Below are 12,355 nucleotides of genomic sequence, written 5' to 3'. Positions count from 1 at the left end.
ACTTATAACATAACTATTACATTAGCCTACACTAATAAAGTAAAGTTAAGTAAATTAATAACAGCTAAAATATTAAGCATAGTGTTCTTAAAAGCTTATTATTTAGGTTTAAAAAAGACAGAGAGCTATCTAGAGTTAGCCTAGACAGACTATATATAAATATGCTAGAAGAAGCTAAAATACACACTTTAAAGCACTTTTTTACTAAATTTAAAGTAATAAGCACACTTAGTGTACTTAATTTTTTTTTCTTTATACTATAATATAACTTATTATCTTCTATAAGCATATAACAGCTACTACTTTTATTTATAATGCTTTTATAAAATATTTTATTAATATATTAAACATAAAAGTTATTAAAGTGTAAGTTTACATTAGTAGAAGCTAATTAATCTTTTTTTAAAAAAACTATAGCTAGATTATAATAAAGTAGGCTATAAAAGTTTATTGTAAAGTTATTAAGTAAAGTTAAGCATAAGGGAACAAGCTAAAAGCAGATTAAGCAACAGGCAGGTGTAAGTAAAGTAGAATAAGACTATTAAAGTTTATTAGCACCCTTTTACACTAGATTATGCTAGAGTAGCTTAAAATATACTTAACTTAAAAAGTTTAAAATTTTCTAAATTCTAACCTATAGAGAGAGTAAAAGTGTAAAGGAGATAGATTTCTAGAACAGTTAGACCTTATATATACTGTCCTAACTACTACTCTATTAGTGTAAGATATACTACTATTTTACTTTTACTTTATACTTTTACTTTACCTTTACTTAATAACTTTAGCTTATTTTTAAATAAACTTACATAAAATTAACTAAAATAAGTAGAAGTAAGTTTTTAAGGTATTATATAACACTTTTTTATACTGCTTAGGCTTATTATTATCTGTTTTATCCTCTAAGTTATAGAACTACTATAAGAGGGGATAATGTAAGGCTAGATGTTCTAGAACAGGCTAGTATAGCCTTATCTAACCTGTTTAGAGGTTGTATAACCTATGCTTTGTATATAAGCATAATGTAACAGCGCAGGCAAGACAATAGGTCCAAATGCGGTGGGAATCCACTCAGAGGCATATGGGAGTGCGTGGGGACTCTGAACCTGGGAATGCCATTAACACCTATAGGCCTTGTACAAAAGGATATTAGAAAACTACTAAGCTAGCTACAGGGGCAAGGTGCAACTAAATATATAAGGGAATAAGAGTAACAGCAGAGGGTAGAGCATAGTTAGGGCTAGGTTAAGGTTAGAGTTAATATAGAGGCCTTTTAGAGGTTCTAAGCAACTTAATAATTTATAAAAATTAAGTTAGAGTTAGTGCTAATATAAAGACCCTTTAGATAAGTTTTAGGCAACTTAAAATAAAATAAGAATTATTACACTACCCCCCCCTCTATAAACTAATAGTCCTTATTAGTAGTAATTATAGTATAAAGTATTACTGTTATGTTCTTTACCTTTTTAAACTAAAACTAGTCTAATTTAGCTAGGTGTCCTTACTAAGTATTCCTTTATACTACTAGCAGTGTCCTCTAAACCTAAACGCTATGCATGTAGTTATTAATTATTAAAGTAGTAAGTGTAGTTTATTAATTAAAGCTAATTTAGATAAAATAATAAAGTCTTTTCTATAAGTTCTCCTTTCTAGATTATACGCTATAAGGTAGGCTACTATAGCTTTAAAAAAGTTTACCTAGGTATGTTTAAAACTATAATTTAGTACTTATAGGCTAGAAGAAAGCTTCTTTTATAAGTAAAAAAACTAATCTAACTAGAATACTTTTTTTTAATAGCTGCACTAATAAAGCGCGCTTTAAATGTAAAAAAAGCTTTCTTTTTATCTCTTCTAAAAGTCTAAAACGCTTGTTATACCTTAGTTTTCTTTTAACTAGTAATAAAATAAGCTTATAAGAGCTTTATTCTATCCTTTACACTTTTAAACTAAAACTAGTCTAATTTAGCTAGGTATCCTAGCTCTAGATAATCCTTTGCAATACTAGCTATGTGTCCCTATATTAATGCTATGTGTGCACACTTACTCTAATAGTAATCTAAATTAATGTTAAGTTTATCTATAATAAAGGCTTACTATTATTTAAATGTAAGTTCTTTGCTGTCTGTAAAAATCCTAATCTTAAGTGTATATTTAGTAAGGTAGATTTACTAGGTCTAAGAGGTGCCTAAAAAGTCTCTTACACTTAAGGTAATAAGAGTAGTATAGAGCGTTATTAAAAGTAATTTAGTAGTTAGTAAAGGTTAACTAGTAGTTCTTAGCTAGATTAGCTGCTTAAGCTGTACTTATAATTAAGTAATTTAATTATTAATAGCTATAACGTACCTAACAGGTTGGCTGGCCACACAAGTTGGCTAGCCACTTTTGCTAAGCCCCTACCACACTCTACCTATCTACATAATGCCTTAATAATAACACTAGATTAAATCTTCTAAAGAACATTAAATACAGCCTACTCTTTAGGCTTTTAAATAAAACTTAAAACTCTTCTTGTAACACGCTATAGCTATTTATAATGTTTTTTACACAACTCTAAGTAATTAACGCGCTAGCTAGCCTTTATAAGTAGAATGCTAGCCTAAATTAAAAAATCTAACTAAGCTTAAAAAAAAGAAGTTATTAAGAACATACTTAAGCTTATTACGCACAGATTTCCTTCTAGACTTACAGCTATAGCTAATATAGCTAATTCCTTGCGCGCAGAGCGCAATCTAGGCTAGGTTAGCTTAAACTAGCCTAGTATGTAAGTTAAGCACTGCCCTAAGTTTATAATAAAGTTTAATTATAAGTATAATTATAAAAGAGCACTTTATAAGGATCTAGAGGTTATCTAAAGCTAGTTTTGCCTAGTAGCTAATATAAAAGCTAAGTACAGTATCTAGGATACAAACATGTATAACTTTAATAAGTTAAGCTTTATAATAGGCTAGATATTAACTAGAGCAGTTATTAAAGCTTTAAAGAGACAAGAACAGCTAAAGGCAATATAGTAAAGTAATAAAAAGTAGATAATAGTTATCTAGAGTATTAATATAACAAGGTAAGCTATTTTACTTTTTATTATCTTTAAAAGCTGCTATTACTTCTTTGCCTAGTATAAAAAGAAAAATCTACTTTAAAACTAGGTTATTACAGTCTCTAAGAACAGCTAGACAATAAATAAGCTTAGGCTGCAGTAGTTAAAGCACTTTAATAAGCATATAAAAAAAAGGTTATAGGCGCTTATTAGCTTTTTATTATTAATAGCTATAAGAGCTATAACTTGCTTAATTTCTAGCAGTACTATAAAAAGAATAAGATTATTACTATTTACATGCCTCTACACTTATTACACCTTTTATAGCCTCTTAATGTAGGTTGTTTTGCCCTTTTAAAGAAGGTGTATAAGCGCTAAGCTAAAGATCTTATGTGTAACTAAATTACTTATATTATAAAACTTAAGTTTCTGCTATGCTTTATACACGCTTATAATGTAGTAATTACTTTTAGTAATATCTAAAAAGGGTTTTAAAGCGCTAGTTTAGTCTTATTTAACCTAGAATAAGTTAAAATAGCCTTTAACATCTAGTTATGTACTTTATTACTACTACTACTTATTAATAATAAGCCCTAGTAGTTATAAACTCTAAGCAATACTTTTAAATTTAAGTTGTAATTAATGCTTATAAAGGTAAAAATTTAAAGGCATATAAATAGCTTACTAATGTCTATAGTAAAGGCCTTTAAGAAAGTTGTAAAGGGGGCAGCAATTATTACGCATAAGCTAGTGTTAGTATAAAAAGAGATTACAGAGCTTTAAGCAGTAAATAAGGCTACTATGCAACATAGATTGCATAAAAAGAAGTAAATTTAGGCAAAAAAGACCTTAATAGTTAAGGATAAGGCTTGTTTAACTACTTTAAAGGAGTTTAAAGCGTGTAGTAATAGGAAGAAGCTAAAGACGCAAGTGCGCGCTAAAGAAGGTAAGCTAAGTTAAAAGTAATGTAGGCAGTGTAATTAGACTAGGCATAACTTACATATATATAAGAAAGTAGTAGAAGTAGACTCTAAATAATATCTTATGTTATATTACTCTATACAGGGCTAAAGTAGGCTGTTTTGCGCTAGAATAGAGTGGTTTTAGTAGGGGCTTAGCAAAAGTAGCCAGCCAACCTGTGTAGCCAGCTAACCTGTTAGGTACGTTACTGCTAGAAGTTAACTCTAAATTAAGTAAAAGTATAGCTTTAGGTGCTGTAGGAGTAGGTTTAGCTATTAACATAAATTATTAATTAACTCTAGAGGGCTTACCTTAGTTAGAGCGTATTTTAATTCTAGAATTAAGAGGTAGTAGTAGTTAGTTAGACATTAGCAGTTATCTCTAATTCTAATAAGTTATTAGTAGTCTCTAAGTCTCTACTTTAGCGCCTTTTTACAACTTTTCTAAAGGTAATTTTAATTATAGGGGATAGAAACTTCTAAACCTAAAGGCTTTAGTTAACTAAAGGTTAATAAGATCTAGTCTATAGACTAGATAGTTTAATATAATAGTGTGTAAGTATTATAACTTAAACTAAATTAGACGCATCTTAGAGCTTAGGCATAGTTAAATAAATAATTAGTATAATATTAAATAAGGCTGTTACTAGCAAAAGCAAGTTTTTTAATATAATGTAACAGCGCAGGCAAGACAATAAGTCTAAATGTAGTAGAAATCCACTTAGAGGCATATAGAAGTGCGTGGGGACTCTAAACCTAGGAATGCTATTAACACCTATAGGCCTTGTATAAAAGGATATTAGAAAACTACTAAGCTAGCTACAGGGGCGAGGTGCAACTAAATACATAAGGGAATAAGAGTAACAGCAGGGGGCAGGGCATAGTTAGGGCCAGGTTGAGGTCAGGGCTAATACAGGGGCCTTCCGGAGGTTCTGGGCGACCTGACGATTCATGAGAATCAAGTCAGGGTCAGAGCCAATACAGGGACCCTTCGGATAGGTTCCGGGCGACCTGAGATGGAACGAGAATCGTTACACATAAATTCTAACAAGTAAGGCTTAGCAGTAATTTGTCTCTCTTATAATACACTCCTACCTTTCTCTAAAAGCTTGCTCTTAGTGCTATCTGTGCTACTTACTATCCTATCTTTACAGCTTCTAGCTATTTTTATTATTCTTTTTAGTGTTTTAAATTGCAATGTCTATGTTTTTATATAATAAGATAAAAAGAAGATACTTTTTATAATACTTATTATATAAGGTAGAGCTTAATATACATCTCTCTCTTTATTATTATGATTTTAAGCTATTAACTGCTTTTATTATAAATAGAATTTTTTTGTCTTAAGCTAAATTTTTATTAAATGTTTATTATACAACCTATTAAGAGTATAATAGCATAAAAAATTAAGTAAAAGACTAATTGTGTAGAATAGTTGCCTATTTAGCCTTAGCGCTGAATTAATTCATGGATCCGATCTAGATCCAGGATAGCGCCACGTGATTCCGGATAATTGATTCGGACCGATTCCCGCCAGCACTGATCACGCCGCGAAGATACGGCGCAATTAATCCCACCGCATCTCCACATTTCTGTAATCTAGAAGCTTGGTGCTCTAACGATGCACGCTGGAGAAGTGCGCGAGCACAGAAAGTCAATGTGCGTGAGTAATATTGCTAGAATCCTTATTCTTAGATCTGCCCTTAATTTCAAAGTATTGCAACAATTCGAGGCTCCCCAGAAAAGGAGATCTTAATTGGTGCGCAATGGCTAAGAGCCTCGGTGTCTCTACAGCTTACTTCCTGGTGACAGAGCGTCCACGACCGTCTTGCGGAAACTAATCAAATGCTCAACAGCATCCTCGTGGGTCCCACTCGTTTCCCAGGCAAGACATCTCCGTACAATAGCCGCGTAACCTTCACCCATTTCTCTCTTCAAATCCGGGCTATTAGCTAGGTCGATAATCATCCCGTTTACGCGTCTAAATAGGTCGTGCTGTTCAGTCGTCTTGATTCTAGGATGTTTCTCGAGGGGCCGCGCGAAGATGGTTGACATGGTCTTCCATAAGCCAATCTCTAGAAGCACAACGCCGAGAGAGTAGATGTCGTGTTCATTGGAAAACTTCTGAAATGGTTTGCCGAAGCGTGCTTGATGACGATAAAGGTTGGGCTCAAGGTCGAACATACCATGAAGTGATGTGCCCGCTTCGAGTGGTCGTGCGACGTCCCAGCCTAAGAGATAAGGAAGATTTTCGGAATCTGTGGATGACACGGGTAGCATGAGGATACTCCTGGAGCATATGTTTTTGTGGACCCAGCTTGAAGCATGGATGGTAAGAAGGGTAGAGGCAAGGGCGCGAGCGGTGCGGAAACGGTTTCCAAGGCTGGGCTTCGCAGCTTTGCATATGATATTATGAAGGGTGGGGACCCCCTGTGCAGTCGAGGGCACAGAAGGTGAGCGGTAGAGGATCAGGCTGCGGTTCTTCGAGGGCTCATCTAAAAAGCCAATGCAGCCTAGCGTATGCATGCGATAGCCATCCTCAGCGTCCTCTCTCGAGAAATTGGAGTCCACGGGACTTTGTAGGAGCCAGGTGAGTTGGCGGAGCGGCTCCTTGAGCGCTTGCGTTGCTTCATAGTTTCGTTCGCTCAGGACTAGGGAAAGGGCTTCGTCATAAGGCCGGATCTCAACAACTACGTCGATCGAGTCGAAGCCAGATTCATCTTCGTAAACGCCCTTGATCAGGCCATTTCCCGGGTTTGTAGTGATCTCATCCTTCATTTCGCCTTTGAGAGCGTCATATTCCTCTGGCGGCGTGCCGCGTACTCTGACTTGCCTTTCGGATACCTCCTTCATCCCCAAGTTGGCTGCTTGCGCGCTTGCTGCAAACTCCGGAGATGGTGTCCCAGCAAGCAACAGGACTATCGAAAGAGTCTGCCGTAGGCGATCGGTCCACTGCGTGTACGTTGCCAGCAAATTTTCCATCTCTTCCTTCCCGAACAACGCCCACTCAAGCGGAGCGGCTTTCTTCTTCCACACTTCGCATCTCGCCTTCATCCTGTCCTTCACTCCCTTCCTACCATCCTTCAAATCAGTTTTCGCAAGCGCATCAGCGGTCTCATCAGCTATATCCGGAACGGTGCCCTTATACTTTTCAGCCTCAACGCGATACTCCGCCGACGCTCTGCTCAGCGCATCCAAGCAATGCTTCACATCTCTTTTCACACTGTCTTTGACCCTGGGATCCCGTAAAAGTCCTTGGTCTTCGCCAAAGCACACATCCGTGAATGTTTCAACAAAGACGAGTTCGTGTTCCAGGCGCTCAGAGATGTCGCGCTTGGCGTCGCCATAGTTCTTAACTTCGGCAGTGACGTCACGGATGAAGATCGTGGTTTCGTACACTAGGCTTATGATCTCTAGCGAGGTGCTGAAGGGATCCATGATGCTTGGCTTGGGGATGGGTGGGGATGAATGGTGATGTTAGGTCGCGGGATTGAGAGGTTGTTTGAAACGTTATGTTAACCGAGGGCTGAGGCAGCGCCACCCGGCTGAGCCAGTTGCTGCCTTGCAGTGGGCTATGCGCTTCCATCGCAGGCCCCTCATGCCAATGGAAGCCGGAGCCTATTTTATTGTGTTCTCAGAGGCTTTTCGCTGAGTCGCATTGAAACGGATCGGAGGTACCTAGGTACAACAGAACGATATATGCCGGAGGTCTGGGCACGCGGCTTTTAACCCTGCAGGCTTCCTCTGCGCTGGTGTTTTTTAGGGCAGTAGTGGCAGTAATGATTATTCTATAGCATACTATGCCCATAGCAGAATACTTCTTCAAGGATAATTTCCTTATTTCCTCTTTATGCCTTGCTGCGGAAGCCTCTGTATTGAGAGAAGTGACAGATTGCCCCCAAGCAGTCACGAGGCTCTGTACCTAGTTTATGATCGTTGGGCAAGCCACGAGTCGTTGAGACAAGAAAATCTCAAGGTCTAGAAATCAGATTTTAGGCATAGACCTTTCGTCCCTTCAGCGTTCATGCACACCCAGTGGCCTACCCTTCATGTCCCTCAACGCCTGTATCTTCCCATCTCCCATTTGAACCTCAACTTTCCTTCCACCCCTCAGAATTCCCCTATACCACCCGTCCCTCCCGGGCAACATCTCGGCAATTGCCGGCCACTGTTCAAACACCATGACCGGCACATCAAACCCATCTTCCCTAAAATACCCCGGGTTACTCTCCTTAAACGACTCCCATGCGCTTTCTTCCCATCCCTCCTGCAACTCCTCGAAATCATACAAAGACGTCCAGTATTCACGATTCGGCTGCGTCTCCTTCTTCATTCCAAACCTGGGCAATTGTATACAGTCGGTCCACGTGGGTCCTCTTCGACCTTTCTGCTCCACACGTCTCGCACCCTGCGATTTCAGAAGCGCAAGGATCTTCGGAAATGCCCAGTATGATTCCCGAGCCCGAAGTGCGGATGCACCGCCATATGTACCGCGAATTCCAGCGTTGGTAGTGTAGAGTTGGTTGTTCTTGTCTGCCTCCAGAACCTCCTCCTCTGTAAGCAACTCGCTTGCGTACTGGATGTAGGTCAAGCGCGCAACATCTGCCGCGAAGAATGCTTGGTCTAATACGGTCGTTTTGTTGCCTTCGATCTCTACGATTTCGTTGAGACGTTCCTTGAAACCAAGATCAAGTAGGTACGATAGCGTCTGAAAACGCCCGTGGATCGCGCAGTTCGCCAGTGCTTTGAGGTTGGTTTCGTTGATGAAGGATTGCAGTGTCACAGGCGTGAACGTTTGGTGGCCTAGTAGAAGCTTCAATGCCTCGAAGGAGTCCCTGTCCATGAGACTGTAGGTGCCCACGACAGCCTGAATGACATTCTCCTCAAAGTTGTTCATAATGTCCGGCCTCGCACCGTGTTGAAGAAGGAAGGCGATACGCTCTTGCAGGCCTTCTGCTTCTAAACTCATACACGTATTCGATAACGCTGTATATCCGTATCGATTTCGCGAGTTAACATCCGCGCTGTGATCGGGATCCTCAAAGAAGAGCGCCATCTGCTCTAGAAGCTCCTTGGTCGGTATCCGCTGCAGTTGGATCATGTGTAACGCTGTCTCTTCGAGCGACCCGCCTTTGGTGTTAAGATCTTTCGTATGTCTGATTAGGTGACGCAAGAGGTCCTGGTACACGTGCGGATACTGGAGGTCTCCCTGTACCATCTCAGACCAGCGATGCAACGGATTTTCCCCCACGCGATTTGTGACGGCAGTGTTTGCCCCGGCGTCGACCAAGGCCCAGACAACATGTTCTTTGCGGAAAAATGTGTCAGATGCAGTATACAGGGGCGTGTAATTGCCGTATGTTGTAGTCTTTCCTTCAATATCCATGCCCAGCTTCGTCAATAGCTCCACAATCTCTTTGCTAGCCTGAAGGCGTTTCTCCCAGCTACCATGCCTGATCCAGCTATCCCATTTCCTGGCGGACAAGCCCTCTTCATTCCCAGCACCGTAGCTCATAAGATGTAAAAGGGTTTCCCCTTCCTTATTGGGCACAGACGCATGCGCACCGTTCTCGAGAAGAAATCTAACGACAGGAACATCTCCGGTAAAGACTGCAAGAGCGAGCGGTGTGGTCCGGTGGCTACCATTATCGTAAGTTGCATTAATGTCGGCTCCGATCTCCAACAAAGTCTCCATTGCTTTCCGCTTGCGTGCGAAGGCTGCCCAGTGAAATGGCGTGCCAAGGGGAAGCTCAAAGGGGAAATGTCTTATCTGCAACCGCTCTGGTCGGTTGTTTGGCCGAGGGGGTTTCATCATATGATTGACGTCGGCACCCCCCTGCTTTACCAGAGCGGTGGCCACGGCAGGTATGTCTTCGTCCGCGAAAACAAAGAGCCAGTGTAATGGTGAGATGTCTGTGCCTTTCGTGGGAGTGGCCCTGTGACCGTAGTCCAAGAGCACTCGGACTGCTTCTGCCTGGCCGGCCTGGCATGCTTTGTACAAGGGTGTCTCTCCATTTCCGTTCTGAAGCTCAAGACTGCATCTTGGTAAGAGAATCTCGAGCATTCTCGTCTGTCCGAGTGCAGCACAGACGTGTACCATTGTGTTGCCAGTCGAATCTACGGCGGTGTCGATGGTATTATCCGCGAGCCACGTTTTCAGCCTTTCGCTGTCTTTCGCCACGCCTAGGACTTTCGACATGCTCAAGAAGGCATCCGCACAGTATCCACCGTTCTTGCGGAATGTTCTCCACTCGTCTGCGTACAATGTACTATCAATGAATAGATGATGCGCGAAGAGATACCCGTCTGATACAGCAGTCTTTGTCCATTCCTGCAGTGTCGCTTCGTCGATCTCCAATTCCTTCCCTAAAGCCTCGAAAACTTTGGCGCAGACAGCCTTTGCTGGAGTGTACCCGCGGAGCGCTGCCGCACGCACATACTTGAGCACCTTGGCTACCCAGTCATCGATTGGTTGATTCGCGCAGGCCTCTGCCATACCAAAGAGTGTTTCCGGGGAGAACGAGTTCCCTTTGCCGCTCTCTTCCGCTTGGGCGTATTGTTGGTCAAGAGATTTAAGTAAGTTCATATCCAGTGCAAACCAGTATGCGTGACCCCTGCTTCGCACGCTCCGACTCTCTTGTGCAGACAGCGCAGTGAGTCGAAGAAACTCGGCGTAACTTGGAAGCTCCGTTTGCAAAAGCAGGGGTGATGGTAAAGGTCGATCGGCCGGCTTGATAGCGAGCAGTTTTTTGGTCGCTTCCCTTAACTTCTGGACAAGATCCTGCGGGCATCCTTTTGCATTTTCAATTACTTCCTGGATCTCCATGAAGAGTCCGAACGCCCTGTCCGGTCCAGTCTCCTTAGTGATCAAAGGCGGGTCGCCGTATGTGCCGAATATGGAGAGGAGCAGAAGACCAAAGCTGTAGGAGTCGCATCGCTTCAGCAGATCTGGGTGAAACTCGCCATGGACCGCATCGTTCCATTGTCCAATTCCCACTTCGCTTCCAGTCCACACCTCTGTCCCAAGGTATGTCTCAGCTGTGATGAGTTGCTCTTGACTCCGCATATCCACACAAACGCCGAAATCGCTCAGCTTCGCCACGTAGGGTACCTTTGGGTCCTCAGTCCCGAAGACTAGAACGTTGTCCGGTTTAATATCTCCGTGAATGATATTGAAACTGTGGATCGCTTCAAGACCCGCGGCAACATCGAGAGCGAGGTGGTACTTGATGTCCCACTTCTTATTTCCAGCGCTTGCCAAAACACCTTCTCCACCTTTCTCGGCCTGCAAAAAGGTAGTCAATGGAGCTAGAGCCGCTTCCATGAACAGGACGGGTATCGGCGTATAGCGATCTTCATAGTCATATCCCCAACTCAAGAGTCTGACGATATTGCGATGACGCAGCAAGCCCAAGCTTAAAACCTCGAGCTCGAGATGTCGCAAAGTCTGTAAATACTGCTCATTCGCCGCGAGATCTTTCTGGCTCTTCAAAGCGGCTTTCGATATCCGCACCCTTTTGATGACCATCCCCTTCCCTTCTACAATCTTCCCTGAAGCGTCGTCTGCTTCAGCAGATTGCCGGTCGCGAAAGACAGTAAATTGCGTGCCTTGGCCAATTTCAAAAGCCATGTCCCTTAGATTTGAAACTAGAAGATGCTGTGGACCCCAGATGTCAAGGTTGGAGAGGATGGTTGTGAAGGTTGAGAGTGATGTGCCCTGCTTTCCGGACCTTGTAGCTGTTTTCCAGCCTTCGAAGAGAGATCCCACAGCATTGGTGTAAGATGATCTGCCTTCTAGGGCAATTTTTGGAGTCTTGAGCTCTTCCCCATCTTCGAATCCCCACTTCTTCAGTAAATCCGACGTATCTTCGCCCGACGTTTGTGTCGCGTTGGTGGTGGGAAAGTCCCCGTCCTCCTCTTTCGCGAACCCAGTTGTCTTGCGACTTGTATTACCCTCCGGCTTCGCCTCGCCATCAAATCGCCATTCATCTTCATCGGCGACGGCTTGTGGTATCTTGGGCGGTGTTATTGCGGCCTTGTTGGGTTTGATGGGGAAGCCCCATTCGTCTTTCTCGGCTCCCTTTGAGGGTTGAGCCGTCCCTCCCATGGCATCTGCCGCGCACGAAATCGGAAAACCCCATTTGTCTTCGTCCGCCATGAGCGCTTGTACATCGCAGGAATTGTGCTTTGCAAGTGAAGTATCGGACTCTGTATTCAGGTCAATAGCGCAAGCGTCATCATGAAACCGCTAGTTGTCCCGCCCCAGTTATTTTTAGAACTTCCTGATCCATCATGGGGCCAAATGTCTTCCCTCACATTGTTACATGACAGCTTAGCATGTTCGCATTATACGAGTAACGAGTAC

General features: G+C 41.9%; 2 protein-coding genes across 2 annotated transcripts; both read right to left on the bottom strand.

Moving 5' to 3' along the window:
- Positions 1-5,421: 5,421 nt before the first annotated feature.
- BDR25DRAFT_308091 (uncharacterized protein) lies at positions 5,422-7,463 on the bottom strand. The gene has a single exon (XM_033690960.1). It carries the CDS (start codon positions 7,426-7,428, stop codon positions 5,779-5,781), a length of 1,650 nt encoding a protein of 549 aa, XP_033539736.1. The 5' UTR covers positions 7,429-7,463; the 3' UTR covers positions 5,422-5,778.
- A 384-nt stretch (positions 7,464-7,847) lies between these two features.
- On the bottom strand, positions 7,848-12,148 carry BDR25DRAFT_347549 (uncharacterized protein; the record flags this gene model as incomplete). The annotated part of the gene is made up of 1 exon (XM_033694276.1): positions 7,848-12,148. The coding sequence occupies one exon, from the start codon at positions 12,146-12,148 to the stop codon at positions 8,006-8,008; it is 4,143 nt and encodes a 1,380-aa protein (XP_033539735.1). The 3' UTR covers positions 7,848-8,005.
- Positions 12,149-12,355: the final 207 nt, after the last annotated feature.

Source organism: Lindgomyces ingoldianus (assembly GCF_010093535.1).
Source record: "Lindgomyces ingoldianus strain ATCC 200398 unplaced genomic scaffold BDR25scaffold_68, whole genome shotgun sequence".
Taxonomy (NCBI): domain Eukaryota; kingdom Fungi; phylum Ascomycota; class Dothideomycetes; order Pleosporales; family Lindgomycetaceae; genus Lindgomyces; species Lindgomyces ingoldianus.
Note: the sequence above shows the minus strand (reverse complement) of the source record. Positions and strands in the feature narration are given on the sequence as shown.

What these genes read in the sequence shown, in the direction of transcription:
- BDR25DRAFT_308091 (XM_033690960.1), bottom strand. Translation starts at nt 7,428, where the DNA reads ATGGATCCCTTCAGCACCTCGCTAGAGATCATAAGCCTAGTGTACGAA.